Here is a 26,694-nt window from a genome sequence, read left to right as displayed (position 1 = left end):
TGTTGGTATTTTTTTTATTTTTTCTAAAATACATATTTATATTTACAGTGAATTTATGAAACTATTTATATTTTTGAATATATTAGAAGAAAGAACTTTTATAAGAGTAATTATTTTTTAATTTATTATGGTTTTTCTATTAATGAGTAAATTTTTAGAGCTTTAAAAAAAATGACATTTTTCGCATTTATGTACGGTTTTGCACTTTAAAATTTTTTATGTTTTTTTTTGTGAAAAAACTATTACGATAATAAATTAATTAATTTAACTTTAATTTATAAAAAACAATATATGTAACTTAATATTTTATTTTTATATATTTATTTAGATTTTTTATAATAAATATAATTTATTTGTGTATAATAAATTATAAATTCTATCATAAATTTAGTGTAATTTTATGTTTTATTTTTTATATATTTATTTTAATAAATTTTCATGTGATATGAAATTATTGATAGATTGTGTGATGTCAAAATTCACATATCTAATATGATATTATTTAAAAAATAATAATAACTTTTTTTTTGTTCAAAATACAATTATCATTTACATTTTTTTCAGTTTTAAATTTTTGTATTTTCTAATTTATTTAAATGTGTTATGTAGATTTTTTTTCTTTTATAAGATTGTGATAGTATTACAATATCATTAGGTTGTATGATAAAAAATATGGAGACTATTATTATTATTAGGATTAATTAAGTTTTAACTTTTTTTATAAATTTATGAATTTTTAATTTATTTGTTATTAAATTTATTTTTATTTAATATTCAATATTTTTATATTTTTTAAAATTGAATATGTGGTGTTTAAATTTTTTTTTTATTCATCTTACAACACATCTTTTGAATATAAAGATAAGAAAGGAAGATAATTATAATCAATTTATCCAAACAAAAAAATATATATATTACAGAATTAATTGAAAAAATATGAAAATTTTGAGTATCTAGTAATACATAAGTTCATAAACTTGAATTTAATTAATTAGGATTATTATTATAATTATTATTATTATTACAATATAATAAAGAAAAAGATGACTACACAAGGAAATGCCAACTGAATAAGTTTATAGCCACCTAAATGTACTTTTAAATTCCATTTAAATCGAATCAGGAATTGGAAAATTCTGGTTTCTACTCTCAATTTCAAAACCGAAAGAAACGAACCCTTTTTATTTTGCTGTTCATTGCTAATCCCTGATCTCTAATAGCTGTATTCTCCACCGCCACTTTCAGGTTACCCTTACTCTTTTTTCTCTCTCATTCTACAAATTAATATTATTCATTTTCCTTGTTGTTTTGATCTTCTATTCATCTCTGATGCTGCCTACACAAATTAGGTCAGAGTTTGGCTCGATTCTTTATGCTAGACCAATTACTGTCAAATTTTAAACGTATTTGCCTGATTAAGGAACAATTCAATTGCAACATGCAATCTTGAAACATTTGTATAGCATATATATTTTTTTTTAATTTCATTTTTGTCCATTTCTGTTGTTCGTAATGTGCTCTGCATTCTTCAAGATAAGATTTTTGAGCTGTTACTCAGTTAGAGTCTGATTCGCTAACTGTGGTTCTTACTTCCCAAAGATAAGAAGGCAAGCAATGAAATCCAATTGATTGAATTTCTTTGTAATGGATTAATACTTCCAATTTCATCATGGGCTTCTCAGCAAATAATCTTAACGATGCAACTGGTACCGAGAATTAAGAATCTCATGTTCTAACACTAAAGCTACTCCGTACTAGAAGGGGGCACTTTACATTGGAAATGTCCTTATGTTTAAAGAATACATTATATGGGAAACATGGATGTAAGAATAACAGACTATCGGTACCAGTAACATGCATGTTAGTACTGTTGTCCCCAAGTAAGAATTTCATCCTAGAGAGTTATCAATTTTGTGTCTGTACTTTGTCAAGAGTAATAAACTTTTGGTGGTTGGAAGACCAAAGTGTGCGAAGTTAAAAAAATGATTATGTGGAAAAGCAGAATCTAAAGTTCAAACTTTCATATTTGAGTTAGCTGAAAAATTGAGAAGTTTATAGAATAAAATAATATAGGAGTTTTAATTCTCTTAATTGAAGTTAAAGACACCAAAAAAAACCTAAGACATTGGGACAACACTAGAATGGTTCATCGGATTACAGTGATAAAAACCTGTGAATATCAGTTGTCTAACTTGATAAAGGGAGTAAAATATTTAGGATGCTAAAACAATAACTAGTTGTTGGTTTCTGGGACCCTCATCAGCAGGAGTCTTAGAGTTCTGTTAGTTGAACATCATACTCTTTTGCATCTATTGTGATGTTATTATGCTGAATTTGTTAGTTTTGTGGAAAATCACAGTATATAGTCAAATATCTTTTTGTTTTCTTTTTGTATTGTTAACTTATCCAGTATGATGTGTATTTTTTTGTTACCTCTTGCCTTGAGGTATTAAAAGTCCCTAGTGCCTATTGGGTGCTTTCTGCCTTGGACTTCCTTTATGCCAGTTCCTTTATAACTCAAGCTTCTACCAAATTCAAAGTCTCAATAAAATTATGCTTATTAATAAACTATATTTCTGAATTGGGTATATGCAATTCCGAAAGGCTGTAAAGGCTAGGAAAAAACATCTAAGAGAGGGAACCTCCAAATTGTTAATTATTGGGGTTCAGGGGAGCTGGAAAGTAACCATTGGGCCTAGCAATAGACTACAGGAGTGAACATCAAATGACACCCATTCTTCACCCAAAACCTTAAGGAATTGGGTATAGGGGTCTGTTTTCTTATATTTTCTTCATCTAACCCATTCTTAAACTATGTTGGACTTCAAACAAGCTCTTGAATTTCCAACATTTGTTTAGTTCTGCAGCCTTGTTTTCGGTTGGTGTTGATAGCTTTTCCTCCCTTTTTTCCTGTTTTTGCCATGATAGACCAATAACTAGATGAAGCCATTATAGTATATCAAATAACAGTTTTGTAGGGGTATGAAGAATTGTTTTAGAAGAATGCTGAGTGTTGTTTGTGTCTTTTTTATGTAATAAACAATGATTTTTTGTTTTCTTTTGTCTTGGGTATATTGTTTTTTGTCATGAGAAAAGTGAAAGCTGGTTGTTGCTGTATGTTGTCATACCAATTCATCTATTGCAGAGCCACTAGTTCTTAAGCTTTGGTTTTCTTCCTTTGATTCTCACTTCAATATTATCCACAAAAAATATCTATTGTTCAGTATACCTTGTAAAATTAAATTTTGAGGCTTTTGTTGGAGACATGCATTAGCAGTAGATATCTCTAGTAAATAATCAAATTTCAGGATCTCCTAGTGCACTTTGAAATTGTAGTAAAAGTTTGAACATGTGTTTTTTTCCTTGTGGATCTATGTTTTCTTGCTAATGTTTCTGCTTCAGGTGAACGGTGCTCTTCAGTATTAAGTATCTATTAACAAAAATGAAGTTCTTTAGTCTGTTTTAATTAGTTTGTAATTGTTGTTAATACAAGTTCCCTGGCATAATTTTTCGGATCAAGTATTTATTATATGTTCTGTTTATAACTTTTATATGCTATTCATTCGTGTTTGTGAAATATGAAGGAATTATGGGCATGTACAGCTTGTTAATGTCTAAAGTTGCATTAATATTGATAAGAAAAATGAAGAGTTTTAACTTTTTGATCCATGAGATTTACTGGAAAACTCAATTGTGTGATATCTTCTGATGTTTTCTGTACCTTCTCATTTCTTTAAAATTTATAAAATTTTATGCATTTGACTTTTTGTTTAATTTATGTCGTATCAAAATCTACTAAGTTTTTGTCTTTCTCCTGAAGAGCATCTGAAGCAACTGACATTTTGGGCAGCAGTAGGCAATATTCTGAAATTTTAAAATGCTACGATTGTCTTTTATGTTGTCAGTGACAAGCATGGTATCCTCTTTTAGTGTGTCTAAAATAGATTTGATTATGAAGTGATATCTTAATGAACAGATACACGATGCCACCATATATTATTGTTTTAGATCAATGGTCATTGGGCAGTAGTCATTGGTGGTGTCAATTTGCACCTTTTCTAGGTCCAACTAATCGTGTAAATGGACGCAATCTTCAAAATCGTAATATTTGTGAATACGAATCAATCTTGTAAACAAATAGTGGTTGGATAAGAGGTAGAGAATTCTAATGATGTGAAGAGTGGACCTTTTCAAAATAAAGAGCTTGTTATGCTTTAATTATTGAATTACAATCGGTATTTCTTTACGTAATCCATTTACTTTTTGATTGTTTGAAATGTTACAGATCTTGTGTTTAGCTACTGCATCTTGAATTTCAAAATGCCAAAAGTTAGAAGAGTGAAGTCCCCATCTACTGATTGCAATCGATCATTTCCTTACCCATCCACCTCCAAAAATATTGACATGCGTAAGCCTACGAATTTGTCCGGATCAGTTGATGAAATGAAAGAATGGGAAGAAGCTAGATGTCCTATTTGCATGGAACCTCCTCATAATGGTGTTCTTTTGAAATGTTCTTCCCACGAGAAGGGCTGCCGTCCTTATATGTGCAATACCAGTTACCGCCACTCCAACTGCCTTGACCAGTTTTGCAAGTCCTTTGCTTCTCATCTCTCATCAGAAGTACTGGAAGAAATTCCTGCCGCAAGCAGAGTATCTCATGGTAGAGAAGTTCAGCCAGAGCCTGGGCACCCATCTCATCCTGGGAGCCAGTTAAAACCAAAGCTCACTTGCCCTCTTTGCCGAGGAGAAATATATGGATATATGCTTTTGGATCCTGCTCGAAGCTATATGAATTCAAAACCAAGGAGTTGTTCTTCTGAAACTTGTGAATTCCAAGGGACATACCCAGAACTCAGGAAGCATGCTAGGTCCGAGCATCCTTCTGTTCGGCCATCAGATGTGGATCCCTCGCGTCAGTGCGATTGGTTAAGGATGGAACAAGAAAGGAGCTTGGAAGATCTTTTTAGCTCAATCCATTCAGGTTCTGGTGTTGAATACAATAGAAACGCCATTCTGACGGGGGGTCTTGCTGACTTGATGTCCTCATTCTTGTATGAAATCTTTATCTCTATTGAAGATGTTAGCCGAATGGCTACTTTGTTAACTAATTCCAGACACAGAGTGCCATTATATGACAGAAGGTCTGGAATAACGCACAGGGTATCAAATCATACACAGGCAAATCAATCGGCTAGATGGAGATCCAATTTACCTTCAGTGCATCAACTGGAGAGAATTGCTAGGAGTAGTAGAGTGAGAACCAATGTTCCAATTCTATCATCCCGTGATCTGGAGGCAGAGGCTAATCGAACTGCCAGATGGAGGACAAATTTATCATCTTTAAGAACACCTCGTGAGGAGCATCAGTTTTATAGAGACCTCAGCGCAGAGGTCACATCTTCAACAAGGATGCCTCGGACCTCACAAGGTACTCAGACTAATCCCCAGAGCGACATTTCTTCATCTGGAAGGATCCCAGGTCGTCAATTACGTTGGCGTGATCAAAGATGGTCCACCAACAACAACTACTACCAACGATGAGTGCCAATAGATACCAAACACTCTTTCATATAAATATTTACTTCTGCTATCCATATATGCTCATGGAGATACCCATCTATCATTAAACTCGTTTTATTAGATATTTGGTTCAATGAAATCCTTTTATTTGAGTTTCTTAAATTAGATCGGTAGCAGTTACAAAATATTCATCTAAATTCTAGATACTATCTTACCCCTCAACTATCATTCTAAATTCTAGACACCAACATGATTTAATTCTCTTCTGACACTTGTCTTATTACCACAATTTATAGCAGCATCATTTGTCACATCTGGCATGATGTTGTCTCGTCCAATAATTTGCTTGAAAAACTTTAATTGCATCATTTGTTTCAATGGATTTTAAGAAAATATTTTCAATTTAATTTGTACAATCACATGTCAAAAGTGAAATCCCATATCTATTATTCACTTGCATATTTTTCTGAACTTTTTTTCGTGATGTTGCCAATTACTTTTTTTCTAAAAGAATCCTCTCTTCTTATAAGTTAGGTGATTTGAAATTGCATTTGTTCTTCAATAACTTTTCATGGTTTGAATGACAAGTGAATTTTTACCAAATTTAGAAGGTAAACAATCCATGTATGCATTTGCCAATTTCTTGAATGATGTCATCTTCTATCATTTTAACATTTCGTTCATATTTTTGAATTATTAATAATAATTAAAATGTTCTGTCTAAAAGGAATAAAATAAAATTTCAATTGCCCTAATGTACGTGTTTTTCTTTAATAATATTTAGCCAACTAAAAATGAAACCTTTTCAAGTCCCCTACGTGCTTCTTCTTTGTTAATAATTTCATTCAATCTATTTTTGTTGACTTTTTGAATTCTTCTTTATAGGTATAATAAGTTGTCTTTTATCCATTTCTTTATTCCATTACATGCCTTGCTAAATACTCAATATATCAAAATTTTAGAGATGTAAATTTTCTAATCGGATGTTAATGTTGAACATTCGTGTGTTTTTGGAATTACGCAGTTTACAAAATTTAAAGTAATCAAAGAAATTTAGTATGCGCCACACAATCACACAATATGTTATTTCTAAACAATAACATAAACGTGTTCGGTGTCATTAAAATTTTTTTTGTTAACAAAAACAAACGAGTCTATCATTATATTAGATTGTTATCATCGTAACAGCATAAAATAAATTATAGAAATATTGAAAACCTTTTTTTCTCTCTGAAAAATCATAAAAAATAGAGGGTTATTTCATGTGGATACAAGAAATCTGGTTACGAAGTTTTTCTAACTTAGTTTTCACTAATATTTATTAAAGACTTAAATTTAGTTCACTAACAAATGGTATGACACATTCAAAGTGCGGATTTAAATTGCACGGATTTAAATCTTCATGTTTTATTAATGAATTCGAGTCCTTTTACACTTCAAATTTTTAATTTTGAAAAATAAACACACATGTAAAACGGAGACACACATAAACACATTCATAGACTCCATCAGTATTTGTTTGAACATTTTAATTTTGTCTTATCCCATTACCTTTCTTCATTAGTAACTATAAAATTGCTGTAAGGTACTACAGACCCTATTAAAAGATAACAGTAAAAAGAACAATTGAAATTAACTTATTTCAAAACTGAAATTAATTTATACATAATATCATTCTCCCTTATTTTAACTCGTACAATTGTTTATGTTAGAGTTTCTTCAACCAGACCTATAAAAAGGCGTTTTACTTTAAAACTGAATAAATTTGAAGAGCTTTATCTTACTTTCATTAAGATTAAGCAAAATACATACCAAAATGAATATATGTTAAAACAATAAACAAAAAATCAGCCTGCTTTTGATGTTCTTGTTACATTTGGCAGAACAACAGAATGAAGATCCCCAGGATAAGGGGTAAACAAGCCTAGCCCTCCCCTACTTTCTCTTAAACTGCTATTCTTTAGTTTACTCAAGTCTTTAACCCATTCTATGGGAGAAGAGTGCTCTCTTGTGTGAGGGTGCAACACAAACAGTGAATTGTATTCACAGTTGGGAAACATGAAATATTTGAATGATTCCCCCAATCTGTATGCAACATACCCAAAACTAAGTTGATCTCTTGGTGTGAAGAGATGAACCTCATTGAACCACAAGCAGCTAAACAAGTTACTCATGCTAGTGTGTTCCCGAATGATAATGGCTCCTTCTGGTACATCTGAAACATTATCATATGTTAACTACATCACATCACCAACAATTACTATGAAGACAGGTGGGAGAGAACATCTTAGTTAATGAATCCATGTTCTTCACTACTCAGCTCATAATTTTCAAATTTTACATTACACTATTTCTAACAATTAAACATAAACCACAACATTTGCATACCATACAGATCAGTGAAGTCATCAGAGAACTAGATTTCTTACAATTCCCATACGTTTCATTTTTTAACCTTACAGGCTATTTGTTGACAGGATTCTTTTGTCAATTGGGCACATTGATTTCTTACTTTACAAGGAGCTCTCATAAGAAGAGTTTACAATGATTGCAAAGTAATTCCGGAAGAGTCTTTCTACACACAACATAGGATCTTGAATTTGATGTTTGTTTTAGTGGCCAACTAAAAGGTTACAAATCCAATAATCAAGTGGTGGTAGCATAAAGGTGATAAACGATTAACTTCTATGAGGAAGCTACAGGAGAGAAAAAATTTGGAATCACAAGACATGTCTACAAAGGGTAGAAAGGTTGATAAAGTAGTCTTGTTTTGGATGAATAAAAAAGGTTTTGGACTGGCCTAAGAAATGTGGGTGGTTGAATAAAAATATTCAAAAAAAAGTGAGAAACAAAATAGAGGGTCTTAAGGTCTTACATAGGGTCAATAACGTTGAAATTTGGGCAAAGTATCAAAAGGCTAGATGAGAGATGGAAAGTTGAGTAAGAAAATCAAATATTATACCAAGTAAGAAAAATTATGCATGAAAAAAGAAAAGTTTTGTTTATAGATCAAAATGTGATAGAGAAATAGAAAAATATTTCTACAAAATTTTCAATGATGGGCAATGGTTTCTTTGCAATGTGAAAGATTAGAAATCAAAGATAACAAACAAAATTTGACCTACTATAGCAAAGAAACCATTAAGAGGGTGAACATAATAATAGTACTGGTCTTGAAGGTATTTTTTTCGATGTTTGAAACTATATTGGAGAACAAAAATTCACTTGACTCATTAACTAAGAAGAGACTAGAATTGAAGAGAATCAATTGGTATTGAGGTCAAGGAGATTTACAATCCAAGTAATTTAACCTCTACGGAGGTTGATCAAAAGAAATCAAAGAAGAAAAGAGAAATGATTGGTCACAGTAGTGTGGAACCTTGTTTGATCCTCTTTGTATGTAAAAGCTCGTCAGGTTGGCGACAGTTACATTATCACAAAAAGATTAGTCTCAGGATCACTAGACTAAGAGAAACCATCAAAGTGAAAAGCAAGAAAACAGACTCACAAATGAATTTTATTTGACTTGAAAAAGGCATATATGATCCAGTGGCAAAGAGAAATCTTGTGAAAAGCTTAGGTAAAGGAGTATGTTTGCATAGATTATATTCAGGCTATATAAGGCATGTAAGGTGAGATAACAACTAATCTGAGAACTTTTAAAGGTAAGACTAAGAATTTCATAAGGACAGGTATCCATTAATGCTTCATTTTGATTCCTTGTTTAATCTAGTTTTGGATATGCTTCTCCGGGACAACTAAAAGATTGTCCTTAAATAGATGTTTTTTGTTGATGATATAGTTTTTATTGTAGATTCAAGAAAAGAAAATATACCTAAACAAAGACAAACATTACCGTCAAAGATTTTTGCTTCAACAAGTAAGCCATAATATATATGCACTGCATTTTTAGTGAGACAAGAAGAAAATGACTTGGATGTAAAAGTTGAAGTTATCGTACCATAAGGTTTGAAGTTTAACTATCTAGAATCAATATTACAAAATGAAGAGTGTTAAAAAGTGGACTTTAAACTTAACTCAATCCCACAAAACAGGCTTATAAGGTGAGGTTTGCACCAACTTACATATTATGAAATTGTCTTATGTCTAGTTGGTGTGAAACTTCCAACACATACCTCTCACACAGAGATATATACATCTTGAACGTGAGACTAGACATTAATAGGTAGTCCGATAGTGACCCGATAGCGGATAGAATAATATGTTCAACAAACAACAAATATCACTAGAATAGGCTTTAACATGACTTTTATACCATGTTAAGAAGTAGACTTTAAGCCTAATTCAGCCCTACAAACCGGCTTATAAAGTGAGGTTTGCACCCACTTATATACTATGAAATTGTCTTATATCTAATCGATGTAGGACTTCCAACAAGGAGAAATTAAAATGAAGATGTCACAACAAGGATCCATGTAGGGTGGTTAAAACTAAAAGACACTAGAGGTTATTTGTCATACAAAGTACCAATCAAGCACGGAAGAAATAATATTGTTGTTTGACCAACTGTGTGAATGTTGGACTTCAACAGGACAAGAGAAAAGAGTGAGCACAATAAACGAGAATGATAAGATAAATGTTATACAAGAACAGGATGGTATGGAATAATTCTACACAAGAAAATTTTGGTGCGAGACCTTTCAAGAAGACAACATAAAAACTATTAAGATGATTTCGATATGAGCAAAAAAGAAAACTAGAGGCAACGATGCAGTAAGGTGAGTAAATCACATAAATTTTAGTCATGTAAAGAGGAGAACAAGCAGGACATTGACAGAAATTATTTAAAAGGATCTTATGGTGAGAATAACATCCTTGAATCCAATGGTGACATGTAATCCCTGCAGTCAACCTGGACTATTGAAATAAGGCTATTGTTGTCATCAATGCTATTGTATAGGATTAAATTAGAACAAATTTAGAAAATTAAGATAAAGATGACAAAACAATGTGTAAGGATAAAAGTGATCTTGTTTACTCTTACCAAAATAATTGAAATCAAACAGTAGAAATAAAAAATAAAACCAGAAGGTCATGTTTCCTATCTTACCACTAATGGTCTTTTTATTTGAACTCCATGGTTTCATTCCCTCATAATAGTAGATTTTCATGTGGAGATCAATAAGGGGTCGAGCATATCGCTTTCGCCTTTTGTTTGCATCTGCCTCCTCATATATGCTACGGTGATGCTTGTGTTGAGCAATGGCAAACGTATGCTTCCCTCGCCACAGGTATCTGCACAGTTAATATAATCTTACAAGGTTATCATCGCCTCGAGTCAGAAAAGCATGCACAGATATGGTCAGCAGTTTATCAACATTGCAACAGTATGCTCTTAACATGAAGCTGCAATGGAAAAATTTATGCCAATGCTTCATTGTCTTCTGTTTGTTGAAATAGATGTTCTCAACCAAAGTTATCCCCAGTTTTATATATTGGAGACAAATATCATTGCGAATTAGCTTTCAAAAGGAACTAGATATGCTGTTATACCCACATGTATCATGGCGTCAATTGCAAATAAACATACATAAGCCAGATAACTACAGGAATAAGAAAAAAGGTATCCATTCTGCTAGAATGCACTATTTTTATCAGTTTCAAGTAAGTCCCTAAAGCAAATCTACAAACACATCACAAGCAAGTCCCTACCAAACCAATATTATGTGTCTATAATGTATCAACTTCTTCGGTCCAAAATGTAAAAGGTCCAAGTAAGAGAAAAATGGGAACACAAAAGACATCCATTAAGGTTTTTATGTAACTAATGACCACGTGAAATTTACCAAATTAAATATAAAATGCCTCCTTTTATCCTTCTGAGATATCTTCCTAAACAAAGGATAAACTTTAAATGTTCATTCAGGTAACAAAAATTTAAAATGGTACTCTTATCAGAAAACACTTGGCATAAAATACTTAAATAGATATAAGTACCTCTCAAGGATTAGCAATGGATCAACTATCAACTCCATTTTGCCATCAATCCAAATACTATACTGCGCTTCAGGGAACAACCTGTGGGTTAATATTTTAGGAACCTTCCCATTCCTTCTTGGTTCATCATAGGGAGGATCCTTAAGAAGAATAATCCGCCATATTCCCACCCATTTTCCACCAGAACTGTCTTCTTTTACAGTACCATTTTCCCTCATGAATTTCAGAGATACCTCATCCACTACCATAAGAAAGCAAAAAAGCTTCCTTGAACTGAAACTTATATGTGATGGTTCATGCGGTAAATCATAGCCATCAAAGATGCCAGATGCAACAACAAATTTGCATTTCTTTACATATTTTATGTCCGCAAGCTCCATTTCAGCCCCACCACCTTGGATAAATCCACAATGCACCTAGTTTGCAGAGCACATGGGAAAACACGACTCGTTAATTGGGAAACAAGCCAAATACAACATAATCTTACAAAATCGTAAAGCAATTGCAGCTAAAATGAAATTGATCATATAATGCTAATTAATTTACCTTCATATTTGACTTTAGTTTGAAACTTTCTTCCCTTTGTTTCCAACTTGGATGACCTCCAAACAAGGGAGATGATTGAGCTCCATTACTTGGAAACTCATCTTCCATAACATATGACAAATTTTTGACAATTTCGTTGGGAGTTCTTCCAGTTGGGATATCTATTCTATCAGGGTTATTGGAAACAGGAATCGGACATCCTAGTGAATATAGGTAGCACCAATATCAAACACATAAATACCACTTGATGAAGACCAAAAAGAAGGGATGGAGACAAAACTGCTAAAATCTTACTGTGAGGTTTTGAATCTTTTGATACAAGTCCCATAGTGTCTAACATGGTATAAACCTTGCTATCTCTGTTACACATAGCTGCAGGTTAAGCAGAAAATTGATATAGTATTCAGAAATGTTATCATGGTGTTGAAATTTCTGAAAAAAAAGAAAAGAGAATGAAAATTTCTACTATACAAGCATTCCTTGAAGTGTACCTTTCAATAACCTAACAGAACCTCCCATTAAATTATTATCCTTCATTTCTACTCATGGCAAATTTGCACCCAAACTCACCAACCAAATTTAAGATATTTGTGTTTCCAAAGTGAGTTTCAACTATCTAAATATACATAAAATATAAGACAAGTGCAGTTCTACTTCCCCTTAGAAAATACAAAATACCATCAAAGATAGGCAAACATGACAAGAGAACATCACATTAAATTCAACTTTCTGTACCTAGATACATATACTATTCTTATCTTCACCTAGAAATAAGAGTGTTCCTAACCTTTGAAGTCCATTGTCTGCAAAAAAGTTATGCTACTAGTACAACTAACGAATATGAGAGAAAGAGACATAAAACTTAGCCTTATATACATTGAAAAATGAATTAGCAAACCGTTTCTTTTTTAAATGCCATCACAATAAATGGCAAGAAACGTTCTTTACCTGTTGTTTTTCTAGTCCAAGGAACCAATAAATTAACAGACATAGACAGCTACAAAAATCAAGTTAAAATATAAAATGATGTGATTTACTCCCTTCTACCCAACTCCCAAAATATCACATTAAGAATAGTCCGATAGATGAAGAGTCTGTGTTATTACAATTAAAAAGAGTTATCAATAAGAGATAAACATATTCACCAAAAAAAAAAGATAAACTTGAGAAGATTCCCAAGAAGTAACCAAATGTAATAAAGTTTACTAACCTGATAAAACAGAGACAGTTGTTTGGCATGACCATATATGAAATAATAATGCAAGAAGAATTAATAACATCCACAAGATCCCGACTACAAGAACCAATCGAATAAACCCTTTCTTCCAAACAATCTTCATGGGGTAATCTTGAGATACCCTCCCCGGAGAAAATAAACTCACATCAACATCTGCATCACCAACAAACAAACACAGTTTATTTGTCAGTGCCAAAGTACCTGTTTCCCACACTGTAATATCACCTAATAGAGAAAAAAAAAAGAACAAGAGAACGATTCCTCAACAGATAAAAGAACGGAATCAGTTTATAACAAACCTTCCTCACCTTTAGCGGGAATTTGATTACTTCGGTCTCCTCTACGACTTAGGCGCAGAGATCGAGTCCTTTGAAGATCACCCTCCATATCAGATTCTTGCTTTAAGTTATCATCCCTGCCAATGTATAACAAAAATAAGGAAGATTAGAATAAAAAAGATGATATTTTTTCTTAATATAAGATGCCCAAAGTTATCAACAACTAAATTCAGAACGAAAAAGGGAAACTGATCCACACAGCAACTGATTACCCCATCAACTCCTAGAAAATATTATATCAGAATAACTTCCAAAAACAAAACTTTAAGAGAGAAAAGAGGGATCCAAAGGGAGAAAAAGAAGAGGGCAGGACCGAAATGGAGATTAAGATTAGTATAATGAGTGGATATGGATAAGGGGTGGTGTCGGTGAGAAGGGTGTGGATGCATATAGCTGAAAAAATAATGGGAAGAGGAGCAACGAGTTGAGGCATCACTATCAGGTGTCAATTGTGAATGAAGCAATGGAGGAAAAGAGGAACAAATCGGTACCTGGCAGTGGTGAACGAAGAGATGGTTTTTTTGACAGTGATAAGAAGAAACAGATCTGTGTGAAAAGTATAATGTTGTCTTGGATTGCTTCCAAAAAGAAAAAAACGTGAAGTGAAACTAAGAATGTAATGAAGAGATGTTGAAGTTTCAAACTGAAACAGATCTCCCTCTATCTATCCTTTGTTTTCTCCTCAACACTCATATGGGGTCATCATAACATCATTCAAGCTTCATAATCTCTTGTTTTTTTTACTTTCAGCTTTAATGTTTTCCCCCTTCAAGAAAATAAGAGGGTTGGGTCAGGGGGCGCGGAGAATATCTACTTAATATTTTTTTATTTTAAATGAGTTTATAAGGAAATATTTTAGTTTTAAATATTTTTCAATTTTAATAATTATTATTTAATTTAAAAAATTAAGATTAGTATATTATAAATATTTGATATTTGATATATATATATATATATATATATATATATATATATATATATATATTTTGTGGGAATAAAAATAAGTAAGCAATTCTTTTATATTTTTCATATCTCATATTTTCAAAATTCTTAAAAAATTTAAACTGTGAAATTAAGAGTTATTGTTAGAATGAAAGAAATTTTGTTAGAAGTAGTTATTTCACTCTTTTATATTGAAAATTATAATTTATGAATTATAATAATGTAAACTTATTTAGAAGAATTACATTTATGAGAAATTGTGGAGGAAGACAATAATAAGTTGTTGTCTGAAAATCTCATTATGGTTCAAATCCAAATGCATAAGAAAAAACAAAGACAAAATAATGATTGTTTGCTAACGTTTCACAAATAATCTTTATTAGTATTATGATTATGAAGTCACTTAAAAAAATTTGGAATTATTTGAAATTCAATGCATGAAAGTTTTGAATATAATAAGAGAGTTTGAGATATAAAAAAAACTGAAAGAGTTAGAGACAAATAAGAAATTATTGGATATTGTTAATGATAATAGGCATTATCATATAATTATTTTTATTTTTTATTATTATTGTATTTTAAGATAATTAAGAGTTTAATAAATAATTTTAGAAAAGATAAGTATTTTATCTTTTAATAGTATTTTTATAATTATCTTATTAAATAATTAAGATTGATAATTTTGAAAAAGATAAGTATTTAAATTTTATTTGTAAATAAGTGAGAATCTCTAAGGATTGAAGAATATACTAAGGAGTATTAATTGCAATTTATTTAAGTACAAATTTCAAGTCCAAATCTTGTTTGGCCTATTAGCCTAACAACTTGTGCCTTGTAGGAATTATTAAATAGATGCATATCAAAAATGCATCTTTCACGTCACGACTAAAAATCATCTAAGGTAATGGAAAGAGATTCTTGGAGGTTATTTAGGATGCTGGAAAACTCTCATTTCTCCTCGAGTTTTCATCTTCATTCAGGATATTTTGCCCCTTTTAGGTCGAGGAGAAAGATGAGTCATGAAATTAGAGGTGGAGAAGCGAATGGGAGACACCATTAAAGCATCGATCAACTACCAAGAACATTGGAAGAGGTCTTGTTAAGGATAAAACATAATGCATAATTGTTTATTAAGGATTCAAGAAATTGAAACTTGATGAGTTGACAATATCTCAAAGTAACTAGAAATGATTATTCTTGTAAATTAATTTTGACATGAAATTAGAATTAAGATGTTTAAAAATGATGAGAATGAAGTAAATGAAATATAGTTTTAATAATGGTAAATACTCTATGTTAAATTTTTGTTGCACACCAATTGTGTGATAAGAATACCAAAAGAGTTTTTTGGTGTTTTTGTAAACTTTGTTGTCTAATTAAATGTAAATTATAAGAGTTGCCAAGTGACGCACAAATATGTTGAAAAACAATATTTGGATTTTTTACTTTATTACTTGTACGATTTGACATTGGCTAATATCATAATATTTAACAAGACAAAATTATTAGGAAAAAAGTTTCCATATTCCAAACTCGTTTAGAAAATTTTGGTGATGATGGTGTTAGAAAGATATCAAACATCTATTACTTCACTACAAAACACACAAGATTTGTTTACAATTAATTTGACAAAGTGATACATTACAAGATTAAGAGCAACGAAGTTTAATGAGAGAAAATGGTTGAAGATGTTTTATTTCATATTGAAGAGGATGCTCTCACAATTAAGAACAACAAAAGAAATAAATACAACAACACGAGTTTTTACATCTTATCCTTATTACAAAAAAAAATCACCAACCCAACAAGTGTTAGTTGAGGTCAAGTGTAAAATGCCACAAATATGGTTAATTACGACATGTGAGAAAGATATGCAAATCCCAAGATATCCAAGAACATGTCAAGATTGTAAAATATAAATTAAAGAAAAAAGTACTCCTTGTAACATCATGTATTATAATCAACAAGGTCGGATTATAGATAATTGTTGTACAAATCATATGAATCATGATCGAGAAATTTCCAAATAACTCAACAAAATAAATATTTCCAAAGTAAAAATTAGGAATAGAGAACAACTTGTTGTGAAATGTACAAGAACAATTTCAATTAAAATGCATTCATGTATCAAATTAATTATTATGTCTCATATGTTTTTGAGATTACTCATAATTCGTTAAGTATTGCTCAAATATTAGAAAAATGTTATAAGACCTCATTTAAAAATAAAATTGTATGTGATCAAATATGCTAATAACCTATAAGTATTTAAAGTTTATATGAAAAACAAGATTTACTTTGAATTTAATGATAGAAAAATTGGTTACAAATGAAGAAAATATAAAAGAAGGATGAAAATTAGAAAAAAAGAAGAAAATGAATATCTCTTAAAAAAAATTTGATATCTAAATAAAATAAATAAATAAAGACCACGTGTCATTATCATGAAATTCACAATTGACAAAAAAAAGATAATATATAAAAGATAAAATACAATAAAAAAATTGTCAAATTGAATAAATATGTGATTCTATAAAAGAAAAAGAAAAAGAAAAATTACAAGTAAAAGTTGAAAATATCAAGAGAAAAAATCACATTTGAAGACTTGAAATCCAAATAAATATATATTAAACAGTGTTAAGAATATTTTCTTAATATATTTTTTAATTTAAATTAATTTTTAGAAAATATTCAAACTTTAAAATATCTTTCGATTTTAGAAATTAGTTATTATTTCGATTTAAAAATTTAAAATTGAGATATTATAAATATTTAATGTTTGATATTATATTACATTTAGCTCTTTATATATAGAGAGTACATAAATAAAATAAAATTACAAATTGTTCCATACAACATATATCTCTTATATCTTTTATATTTTCAAAACTCCTTAAAATTCTGACAATTTGAAATGGAAATAATCCTTCCATGTTTTTCAAATAATTTTGAATATGAAATGTCACCTAGTTTTAGTCCATTTTATTAACTCAAAAGCTGTGTTCCAGTTTAATATTGAATATAACATTATTAATTAGTAATGATAATATACATAATGCACTATCAGTTAAGTGACACAAAATTGTTTGAGTTTAACTAAAAATCTTAAATTCAAGCTTTAAATATACAATTACATTAAGTTTTAGAAGGATGTACTCGATAAAGAAATAATAGGTAATGAATTCATTCAAATATTTGGTCTCTTTAGATAAATTTACTTGCTTGAATTAAATTAGTCAAAGTTTAAAATAACCTTCAAAAGTTATAAAATAAAAATACTGTTCAATTAAATCATTCAAAATTTTATTTATAGGATATTGATTGTAACAAAGTATCATATATTTTTTGTTCTGTTTCAAATTATTTTCCACTTACTTAGAATTTTATTCATTTAAGATATTTTATTTTAAAAATAAAAAGTGTGTTTTTAAAATACTTATTTACTTTGCAAAATCAGAAGACATAATTATTGGTACAATTCATAATACTAGGCGACACTTTTTACTATAATTATAATAAATAAATAAATAAATAAAATTAAGACATTCTTTATCATTGTATGTTAACTTAAATGCCAACTAACTGTAACTAATAACAGACACCTTTGAAAGTTACACAGATGAACTTTACGTTTTAACGATGCAGGTGAGTGATTCTTGTCTTTCGTTTGTTCTTGTCCATTCAAAGCTCTTCATCATCCACGTGGCTTTTCATCTTTCATCAAATGCCACAAAGTGATAAGGTGTATTTTACAGAGCTACCTGAAGTTCAATAAAGCCAACATCACTTGGTTGATGGTGACAACTGGCAACACATGGACTTCTAATTGGAACGAGCCTAAAATTTCATCATCACATAAAATGATCATAGAACATGAGAGCCTCTAGTTTTGAATGTCCATCGTGTATTACCTAGCTACTTTCATCTCTTCTTGTACTCTTGTTCCTTGTTTGCAGAAAGGAACATGGAAGCTGTGTGTGCTTTTTCTGTTGGCACACTTCACATCCCAACAGCACCAGAAAGACTAACCTCATTTAAGAAATCGATATTCTTCAGCAACCATGTGAATTCACATATTTCTTTGGTTTCTGGGGGAATTTCAAAATCCAAGCTTTTCACTGCCTTGTCGCCCCCTCCATTGACAGAATCCAGCAACCAGCCTGAGGCTGAGCCAGAATTTGAAGGGCAAGCAGAAAAGTTTGATTGGTACTCTCAGTGGTACCCTTTGATGCCAATTTGTGACCTGGACAAGAGGAAACCTCATGGGAAGAGGGTGTTGGGCATTGATGTGGTTGTGTGGTGGGATAGAAATGAGGGTGCTTGGCAGGTTCAAGATGATGCTTGTCCTCACAGATTAGCACCCTTGTCTGAGGGAAGGATTGATCAATGGGGCAGACTGCAGTGTGTGTACCACGGCTGGTGTTTCAATGGCAAAGGAGAATGCAAGTTCATTCCTCAGGCACCACCTGATGGCCCTCCGGTAATTGATCTTCATCATAAATTGTAGTTGATGAATGTCGTTGTACTATTGCTTCTAAATTCAGTGCATTTTTATGTTTCCTTTCCTACGTATCCAGAACATACTAGAAAATGTTTACTCTTCAGCCCCTTTTGCAATCAAAAGATTCTGATTTGCATGCACCATTTACTCTTTTCCTGGTGGTTAATTTTAGCTTGTCACAATTTCATGTTTTGAAACGCAAAACATTGAAGGTGTGACCATATTATGTTGATTCGTGGAACATGAGTAGTGCCTTCTGAGTTATGTTGATCTTCTGAGAAATTGTGCAGATTCATACGTCCAAAAAAGCATGTGTAGCTTCTTACCCAAGTTCGGTGCAGAATGATATCTTGTGGTTTTGGCCCAATACTGATCCTCAATATAAAGATATTCTTACAAGAAAAAAGCCCCCATACATACCAGAAATAGATGATCCATCTTTTACTAAATTAATGGGAAACAGAGACATTCCTTACGGGTATGATATGTGTCTCACTTTCTTTACATGAACCCCTTCTATTTTTTTTCCTTCTGATTGCTAATGGACATAAATAACAACCTTATTCCCTTCTCTGTGTATCTTTCTTACAAAATGATTATGCAATTCCAGGTATGAAGTACTGACAGAAAATCTTATGGACCCTGCACATGTTCCATATGCACACTATGGACTAATGCGTACTGCAGAACCAAAAGGTAGGCATGTAAGATATATCTTTCTTCACTTGAGTAAATTTCAGTTTACTATATATAGGACAATTACATATGTAGAGCTTATTGACAGTGAAAGCTGATAGAGAAGGGGGCAGGCCACTTGAATTGCTTGTTGAAAATTTAGATATCAATGGTTTTATAGCAGATCAGGGTTGGAGCAAAAGCAAATTTATTTCACCATGCATTTTTTATGCATATACTCCAGATAAACCTTCCTCATCTGGTGAAACTCAGGTAACATGTTGAGTACATCTATCTTTTGATCAAGAACAGTAAATATGCAGTTTCTTTAACTGTTGCATGATGTGTGTTAAACTTTATGCAGAAACCATCAGCTCAGAAGAAAATGGCTTTAATCTTTATCTGTGTTCCGGTTAGTCCTGGTAAAAGTAGATTGATATGGTGCTTCCCAAGAAACTTTGGAAAGTGGATGGACAAAATTGTACCACGATGGATATTTCATATAGGACAAAACCTGATTCTAGATTCAGATTTATATCTCCTCCATGTTGAGGTAATTCCTATCATAATTTATAAACTATTTATCCGGTTAACTAATCAGTTCCATTAGTCTCTGCTTTTTCCCCTTCAAATTATTATAAGTTATATTATACCAAACAAAGTAATCACATAGAGCTGCAACAACTTATTTCACCAGGTAGAATTTGTTACATGAACTAAACAATGTTATAATGTTTTGTTGGAAATCTTATTTATACACATAAATTTCCATGAAGTTTGAGTAGTGCTTCTTTTGTCATTGATAACACTCGAGGTACTCTTCCATTTTATTCATCCTACTCGAATCCTATGGTTTACATCTCCTCTTTTGCCCATTAAAACAATAAAAGAAACGTATTAGTAGTTACTATTACATATTAGCAATCTAAAATTCAGTAAATATAACTTTTTCAATGGATTAGTTTATTTAGCTTGCGTATGTGTTTATTAACTTTCGTCGACATTTGCAACAAAAAATTTGATCAAAATATTAGTAGATGATATTTTTAATACAAATGCTTGTTATACATAGTAGCTGACATCTTAACTTTATCATTGAATTTGTGGTCAGGTTATTAATGTATGAAATCTCTTTTCTCAGTATTTGTAATTGATTCTTTGTTAATTTCTTTAACTGTGACAGATTGATCACCCATGTTTCAGTCAGTATCAGAAATTTTAGTTTTTGATGAAATTTATGTTCTTCTAACTTGAATAGTCTCAAACTAACTTTTCTAAGCCTTGGTGAAGATATGGACTTTTCGGCACTAAATTAATTTTCTGTTGGTCGAACTGATGGAGGATTTTGTCTAGTGCGAAATAACTCTTTAATGCAATCTGCAGATTTATAATTCCACATTTGCTTCAACTGTTAAGATTGAATATCTCTTAAAAGGGTTAATAATTTTACTTAACAATGTTGAAAAAGCTAATATGAACAGCCAGTTGCTACCTCATGTAACCAAAATGGGGTACCTGTCTTTATTCTTTTCTTGGCTGTTTTATTTTCTTAGTTTTGGTGCTACATAAAAAAAAATATCTAGTTTAGTTTGACTCCTCATATTTGGTTCTTGAATTCTTTTGATAGGAACATAAAATAATGGATATTGGTCCAAACAATTGGCAAAAAGCCTGTTTTGTTCCAACAAAGTCAGATGCCCTTGTTATTGGTTACAGAAAGTGGTTAAAGAAGTACGCAGGTGGTCAGGTTGAATGGAGAGGAAAATATACTGGAGCTCTTCCTTCAACACCTCCTAGAGAACAGCTTTTGGACAGGTACTCATATATGCATTTGAACATGGAAGTTTCAATTTAGTATATTTCAAATAGATTTGCTTCTTCCTTCAATATGTTTTAAGGGAAGAATTATAACGAGTTGGTATACCATTTGGTCACTGGATGTGGCAACTTCAGTTGCTTTGTCCATGAAAAAGTCTATACAGATTAGTCCTTCGATGTGTGGAATTATTTACAAGTTGACACCTTTAAAAGGGTAAATTTGTTATAGATCTCTTAGTTTTTTAGTTAGAGATAAAGAAATGTAACAAAGTAGCAAAAAAGAAACGTAATATGAAAGTGTGCTCTGACATAAATGTAGCTTTAGATAGGCTTGTTTCAAAACCCAATTGCAGCAGATGATCAATAATAATGTTGTACCACACCCTTGGGGCTTGATATATAAGGCTTTTTCTTAGCAAGTAGAACTTGTATTTTTGGCCTTTGATCACGGAACTTTCTGGTTGCTCAACATAGATCTCTTCTTGCAAAAAGCCTTTAAGGCAGATTAGACGTGCATATGGAACTCTTGCCACCCGTTTTGTGCTACAGTGGTAATTACTTGCCTTTAAGTGTCATGTCTTGCCACTAGAGCAAAGGTATTAGAGTAGTCAGTTCCAAATGTTTAAGAATAGTCTGTCACCACCAATCTTGCTTGGTGCCTGTTTATAAAGGCACCAGGGTTGAAATTTGTTCTAAACACCCATTTCAACCCAATGACATCTCTATCTTGTGATCTTGAAACCAGCTCTCATGTCTGATTTCTCTAAATCATGGACAGCTCCTCCTGCATTTCAGCTATTTCTCCCTCATAACAGCTTATTCAAAACTGGCTGGTTCACCCACAGCTATGTTACACATTGTTTTATTTCTTCTTTGGTAGATACAAAAAAGTAACCTTGTGCCACAAACATGCGAATGATCTATTGTTTCTTCAAACTCAATTGCAATACTTTGATTATTCTGAATCACTCCAGCATCAGCTTTCATCTTCCATGAAATTCACATCACTAATTTATAAGCACTTTTTCCGGTCCCTTTTGTCAAGCTTATCACACTTAAGATCCATATACGTGAGTAGCACAGGCAACCACATGCTTTTCAAAAACTAAAAGAAAGTTTAAAATCAAACCAGGCCACAAAAGGAGTTTGATTCTCCAAATTCAAGTAGGAAGCCTACTTTGAATGAATACAGATGTATTTACAGCTTCAACCCACACTATCTTTGGTGATTCCTTTTAATAAAGAATACAACTAGTTGATTCCCTTCTTTCTCTTGTGCTTTTTATCATAAACAACTTTTGGAATGCTTGTTTTTGGGTGGGGGAGGTACTTTTGGAATGCTTGTTGGTTACAATTTAATTTGAACAGGTACTGGTCCCATGTTGTGAACTGCAAGAGCTGCAATTCTGCATACAAAAGCCTGAATGTGATTGAAGTAATGCTGCAAATTATATCTGTTGCTTCAATTGGGATTGTGGCAACCATGAAGCAAGGTACAATGTCAGTGGTAACAAGAAACTCATTGGTTGTATTAGCAGTACTATCATTTGCATTGTCTCGCTGGTTGGCTCACTTCATATACAAAATCTTCCGCTATCATGATTACGACCACGCATTCCGCTGATATATGTTTTCCGTAGTTCTTCAAGCATATTTGTATTTGTATACCCATACCATACCATACCATAGCAAAGCTCCACAAGAATGAAGCCAAATATTCTCAACTGCTAAAAAAGGAACAGATCTGTGTTAAAAGTGTAATGTTGTGTTGGGTTGCTTCCAAATAGAAAGAAGATGAAGTGAAACTAAGAATGTAATGAAGAGATGTTCAAGTTTCAAACTTAAGCAGATATTCCTTTATCTATCCTTTGTGGTCTCCTCATCGTCGTGTTTCTTCAGACTGTGAATTAATACAATATTACTCGATTTGACAAGAGATTGCAAGATTATTTCATTTTAATTAAAAGTTTTAAATTTGAATTTTGAACATATGACTACATTAAAAATTTAGAATAATATAGAATGAATTCACCTATATATAACTGTTTCCTTAAATAAATTAGCTGACTTGGAGTTAAATTAGTCAAAATCTAAAATAACGTTCTGAATGTTTCAAATATAAAAAAATACTATTTAATCAAATCATGACAATTTTACTTAAAATGTGCTGGTTGTAATAAAGTATATTTATATTTTAAACCATTTGTCACTTAGAAATTTATGTATTTAGATTTTTTATTGTAAAAGTAAAAATAAGAGGTGTTTTTTAAATATACTTATTTACTTTGCAAAATCAGAAATAATTAACTCCTGATACAATTCTTATTACTCGGTGAGAATTCATGTAGGAAAATTTTAGTAAAAATGGTGATTTTGTTATAGTTATAATAATAAATAAATAAATATATCAAGATATTCCTTATCATTGTATGTTAACTTAAGTATCAAGTAATTTAAAACTGGGAGACTGGTAATAATGAATATTAACTAATAATAACTGACACTCATTAGTAGCGGTGTTTCTTCTTGGAATGGCGAACAAATGCTTATGTATTTAATCGGATAAAAAATATTTAATCCATTTTGATTCGTTAAAAAATTAATTAAAAACAAGATACATATAATACAAATATTTTTTTTGATACATTAGAGATCAAATATATACTTTTTAAAAACAAATTTTGTGAAACAAATGTAAGAAATATTTAATAATTGTGAAGAATTAATTTTGTAGACAGGGTTGATAAAAGCTTTGAACAATATGATTTAATAAACAATGGTTAGTTATTTATAACGGGTTAGCAAAAGGAAACAAGTAAACGGAAACGGAAGAGTGAAGAAGTTACAGTACACTCACACCACTGAATGACGGGTCACCAGATTCAGATCCACCGTCGCTATCATCATCACCGTCTCCACTAACCTCTTTCTCCAACCCTACATTCCTCTCTTTCTCAGATTCAGATCTCAAATTCTAAAAATGAAGGACTCCAACTCCACCACCAGTAGCAGCAATGGCAGAACCGAACCCATTGCACAAAACATCATAAAACTCATAAGCAACCTTTGTTTCTCCGTCTTCGTCTTCTCCGTTCTAATCTTCACTGTCATAGCCATAACCTACCAACCACCAGACCCATGGCTCCAGTCCACCCCAGCCCTAACCAACCTCTTCACCCAATCTCAAAATGCCACCTTCCAAATCGACTCCTCCGTCATCAAAACTGGCGAGGACCTCGCCCCCTCGCCCCAGGACCCTCCCCTACCCCCGCCGCCCCCTTCCGCCGCCCCTGTAACCGAAGCCGTCATCGAGAAAACAGAACAGCAAATCCTAAATTCCACCGCCAACTCCACAGCCCCGCCGCTTCCTTCTGTCGCCGACTGTGACTTAACCCTAAACTGTTCCGATCCTCGCGTCCTTATTGCTGTTCAGAGGTTTAACCTCCGCGCCTTCAAGTCCATTGCCTTCTTCGACTATCAGCCGCCGGTGAACGGCTCCTCCACCGGCGAGTGCGACGTTTCCTGGCGCTTCCGGAACAAGCGCGAGCGGTCGTGGCGCAAGTATCGCGATTTTCGCCGCTTCAAGATCAGCGTAGCCGACGATTGCAGGTACAAGGTGGTGCACGCCGGTGGGTGGCACTCCGGGGCCAATGCTCGCCGGAACTTTACGAGGACTGGAACCGGTAGGGCTGGTAGGACCCTGCCGCCGCGGGTTTCCGCCCGCGATGATGAGATCAATGACACGATTCCGACTTTGGGATCGGAGAGTAACTTTAGGAGTGGGAAATATTTGTATTATTCACGTGGTGGGGATTATTGCAAGGGGATGAATCATTATTTGTGGAGTTTCTTGTGTGGGTTGGGGGAAGCTATGTATTTGAATAGGACTTTTGTTATGGATTTGAGTGTCTGTTTGGCTTCTAGTTATAATCCCAGTAACAAGGATGAGGAAGGGAAGGATTTTAGGTACTATTTCGATTTCGAACATTTGAAGGAGACAGCTTCGATTGTTGAGGAAGGTGAGTTCTTGAGGGATTGGAAAAAGTGGGATAAAACCCATTTGAAGAAGAAGAGGATTCCTGTTAGGAAGGTTGTCACTCACAAGATGACTCCTATGCAGCTTAAGAAGGACAAGAGTACGATTATATGGAGGCAGTTTGATGCGCCTGAGCCTGAGAATTATTGGTACAGGGTTTGTGAAGGTGAGGCTGCTAAGTATATTCAGAGGCCATGGCATGCTTTGTGGAAATCGAAGAGGTTGATGAATATTGTAACGGAGATTAGTGGAAGGTTGGACTGGGATTTTGATGCAGTTCATGTGGTTCGGGGAGAAAAGGCTCAGAATAAGGAACTGTGGCCCCATTTGGATTACGATACGTCGCCGGATGCTCTTCTTGAGAAGCTTAAAGGAATGGTTCAACCTTGGAGACATTTGTATGTTGCCACCAATGAGCCTTATTATAATTACTTCGACAAGTTGAGGTCAAATTACAAGGTCCATTTGCTTGATGATTATAAGGAAATGTGGGGAAACACGAGTGAATGGTATAACGAGACGACTCTTCTCAACAATGGAAAGCCTGTTGAGTTTGATGGGTACATGAGAGTTGCAGTGGATACAGAGGTCTTTTACCGTGGAAAGACACGTGTGGAAACATTCTATAATTTGACTAAAGATTGCAAGGATGGGGTCAACACATGCTGATCAGGTTGCCACTACTGGTTTTGATGCTTATTCAGAATACATGGTACACTCGGACCTTGCTTTGGATTCAGTTTCTGATTCATACAATTGGGTTGAATATGAGCTAATTGTTGTACTTGCCCGTTCTTTTATTGTATTGATTTATGTTGTTTATCATGATCTTGTACTATAGAATCCATTTCTTTCCTCTTTCCTTAAATTGGCTCAAGCTGCTAAAATCATTCTTATTCTTTTCTTCTCTTTTCTCATCAGAATGTCTGTTTCTAGAATGACCACACTGTATTGAAAATTTATAAGGGTTCTTTGCGGGAAGATATTTGATGTTTGCATTTGGTAGTTGCTCTGCATTATAATTTTTCATAAGTCATAGTGAATACGAAAATGTATGCATCGGATGCTTACTTCATCTTTAAACACATTATTACCCCGATGATGTTCCAACCAAACTTTT

General features: G+C 32.5%; 4 protein-coding genes across 8 annotated transcripts; 3 read left to right on the top strand and 1 right to left on the bottom strand.

Moving 5' to 3' along the window:
* Window positions 1-1,096: 1,096 nt before the first annotated feature.
* LOC108322413 (uncharacterized) lies at window positions 1,097-5,685 on the top strand. The gene is made up of 2 exons (XM_017554491.2): window positions 1,097-1,245; window positions 4,286-5,685. The coding sequence occupies exon 2, from the start codon at window positions 4,321-4,323 to the stop codon at window positions 5,542-5,544; it is 1,224 nt and encodes a 407-aa protein (XP_017409980.1). The 5' UTR covers window positions 1,097-1,245; window positions 4,286-4,320; the 3' UTR covers window positions 5,545-5,685.
* Window positions 5,686-7,283: 1,598 nt separating this feature from the next.
* Window positions 7,284-14,365, bottom strand: LOC108323714 (probable hexosyltransferase MUCI70). Of its 5 annotated transcripts, none has more exons than XM_017556281.2 (8): window positions 14,094-14,365; window positions 13,564-13,679; window positions 13,238-13,417; window positions 12,322-12,399; window positions 12,028-12,227; window positions 11,482-11,897; window positions 10,595-10,779; window positions 7,284-7,738 (listed from the first exon to the last, which is right to left on the bottom strand). In XM_017556281.2, exons 2-8 carry the CDS (start codon window positions 13,649-13,651, stop codon window positions 7,371-7,373), a joined length of 1,515 nt encoding a protein of 504 aa, XP_017411770.1. In that variant the 5' UTR covers window positions 13,652-13,679; window positions 14,094-14,365; the 3' UTR covers window positions 7,284-7,370. The 5 variants fall into 5 exon arrangements, with proteins under 5 accessions (XP_017411770.1, XP_017411779.1, XP_052723718.1 ...); XM_017556290.2 differs by having other exon boundaries at window positions 13,573-13,679; window positions 14,094-14,363; XM_052867758.1 differs by lacking the exon at window positions 14,094-14,365 and adding an exon at window positions 13,815-14,062.
* A 4,012-nt stretch (window positions 14,366-18,377) lies between these two features.
* Window positions 18,378-23,402, top strand: LOC108323795 (protochlorophyllide-dependent translocon component 52, chloroplastic). Its single transcript, XM_017556545.2, has 7 exons — window positions 18,378-19,024; window positions 19,336-19,523; window positions 19,656-19,741; window positions 19,830-19,993; window positions 20,085-20,273; window positions 21,348-21,535; window positions 22,907-23,402. Exons 1-7 carry the CDS (start codon window positions 18,509-18,511, stop codon window positions 23,160-23,162), a joined length of 1,587 nt encoding a protein of 528 aa, XP_017412034.1. The 5' UTR covers window positions 18,378-18,508; the 3' UTR covers window positions 23,163-23,402.
* A 916-nt stretch (window positions 23,403-24,318) lies between these two features.
* Window positions 24,319-26,442, top strand: LOC108345191 (uncharacterized). The gene has a single exon (XM_017583774.2). The coding sequence runs from the start codon at window positions 24,519-24,521 to the stop codon at window positions 26,241-26,243; it is 1,725 nt and encodes a 574-aa protein (XP_017439263.2). The 5' UTR covers window positions 24,319-24,518; the 3' UTR covers window positions 26,244-26,442.
* Window positions 26,443-26,694: the final 252 nt, after the last annotated feature.

The sequence above is a fragment of the Vigna angularis genome, chromosome 1, assembly GCF_016808095.1.
Source record: "Vigna angularis cultivar LongXiaoDou No.4 chromosome 1, ASM1680809v1, whole genome shotgun sequence".
Taxonomy (NCBI): domain Eukaryota; kingdom Viridiplantae; phylum Streptophyta; class Magnoliopsida; order Fabales; family Fabaceae; genus Vigna; species Vigna angularis.
Note: the sequence above shows the minus strand (reverse complement) of the source record. Positions and strands in the feature narration are given on the sequence as shown.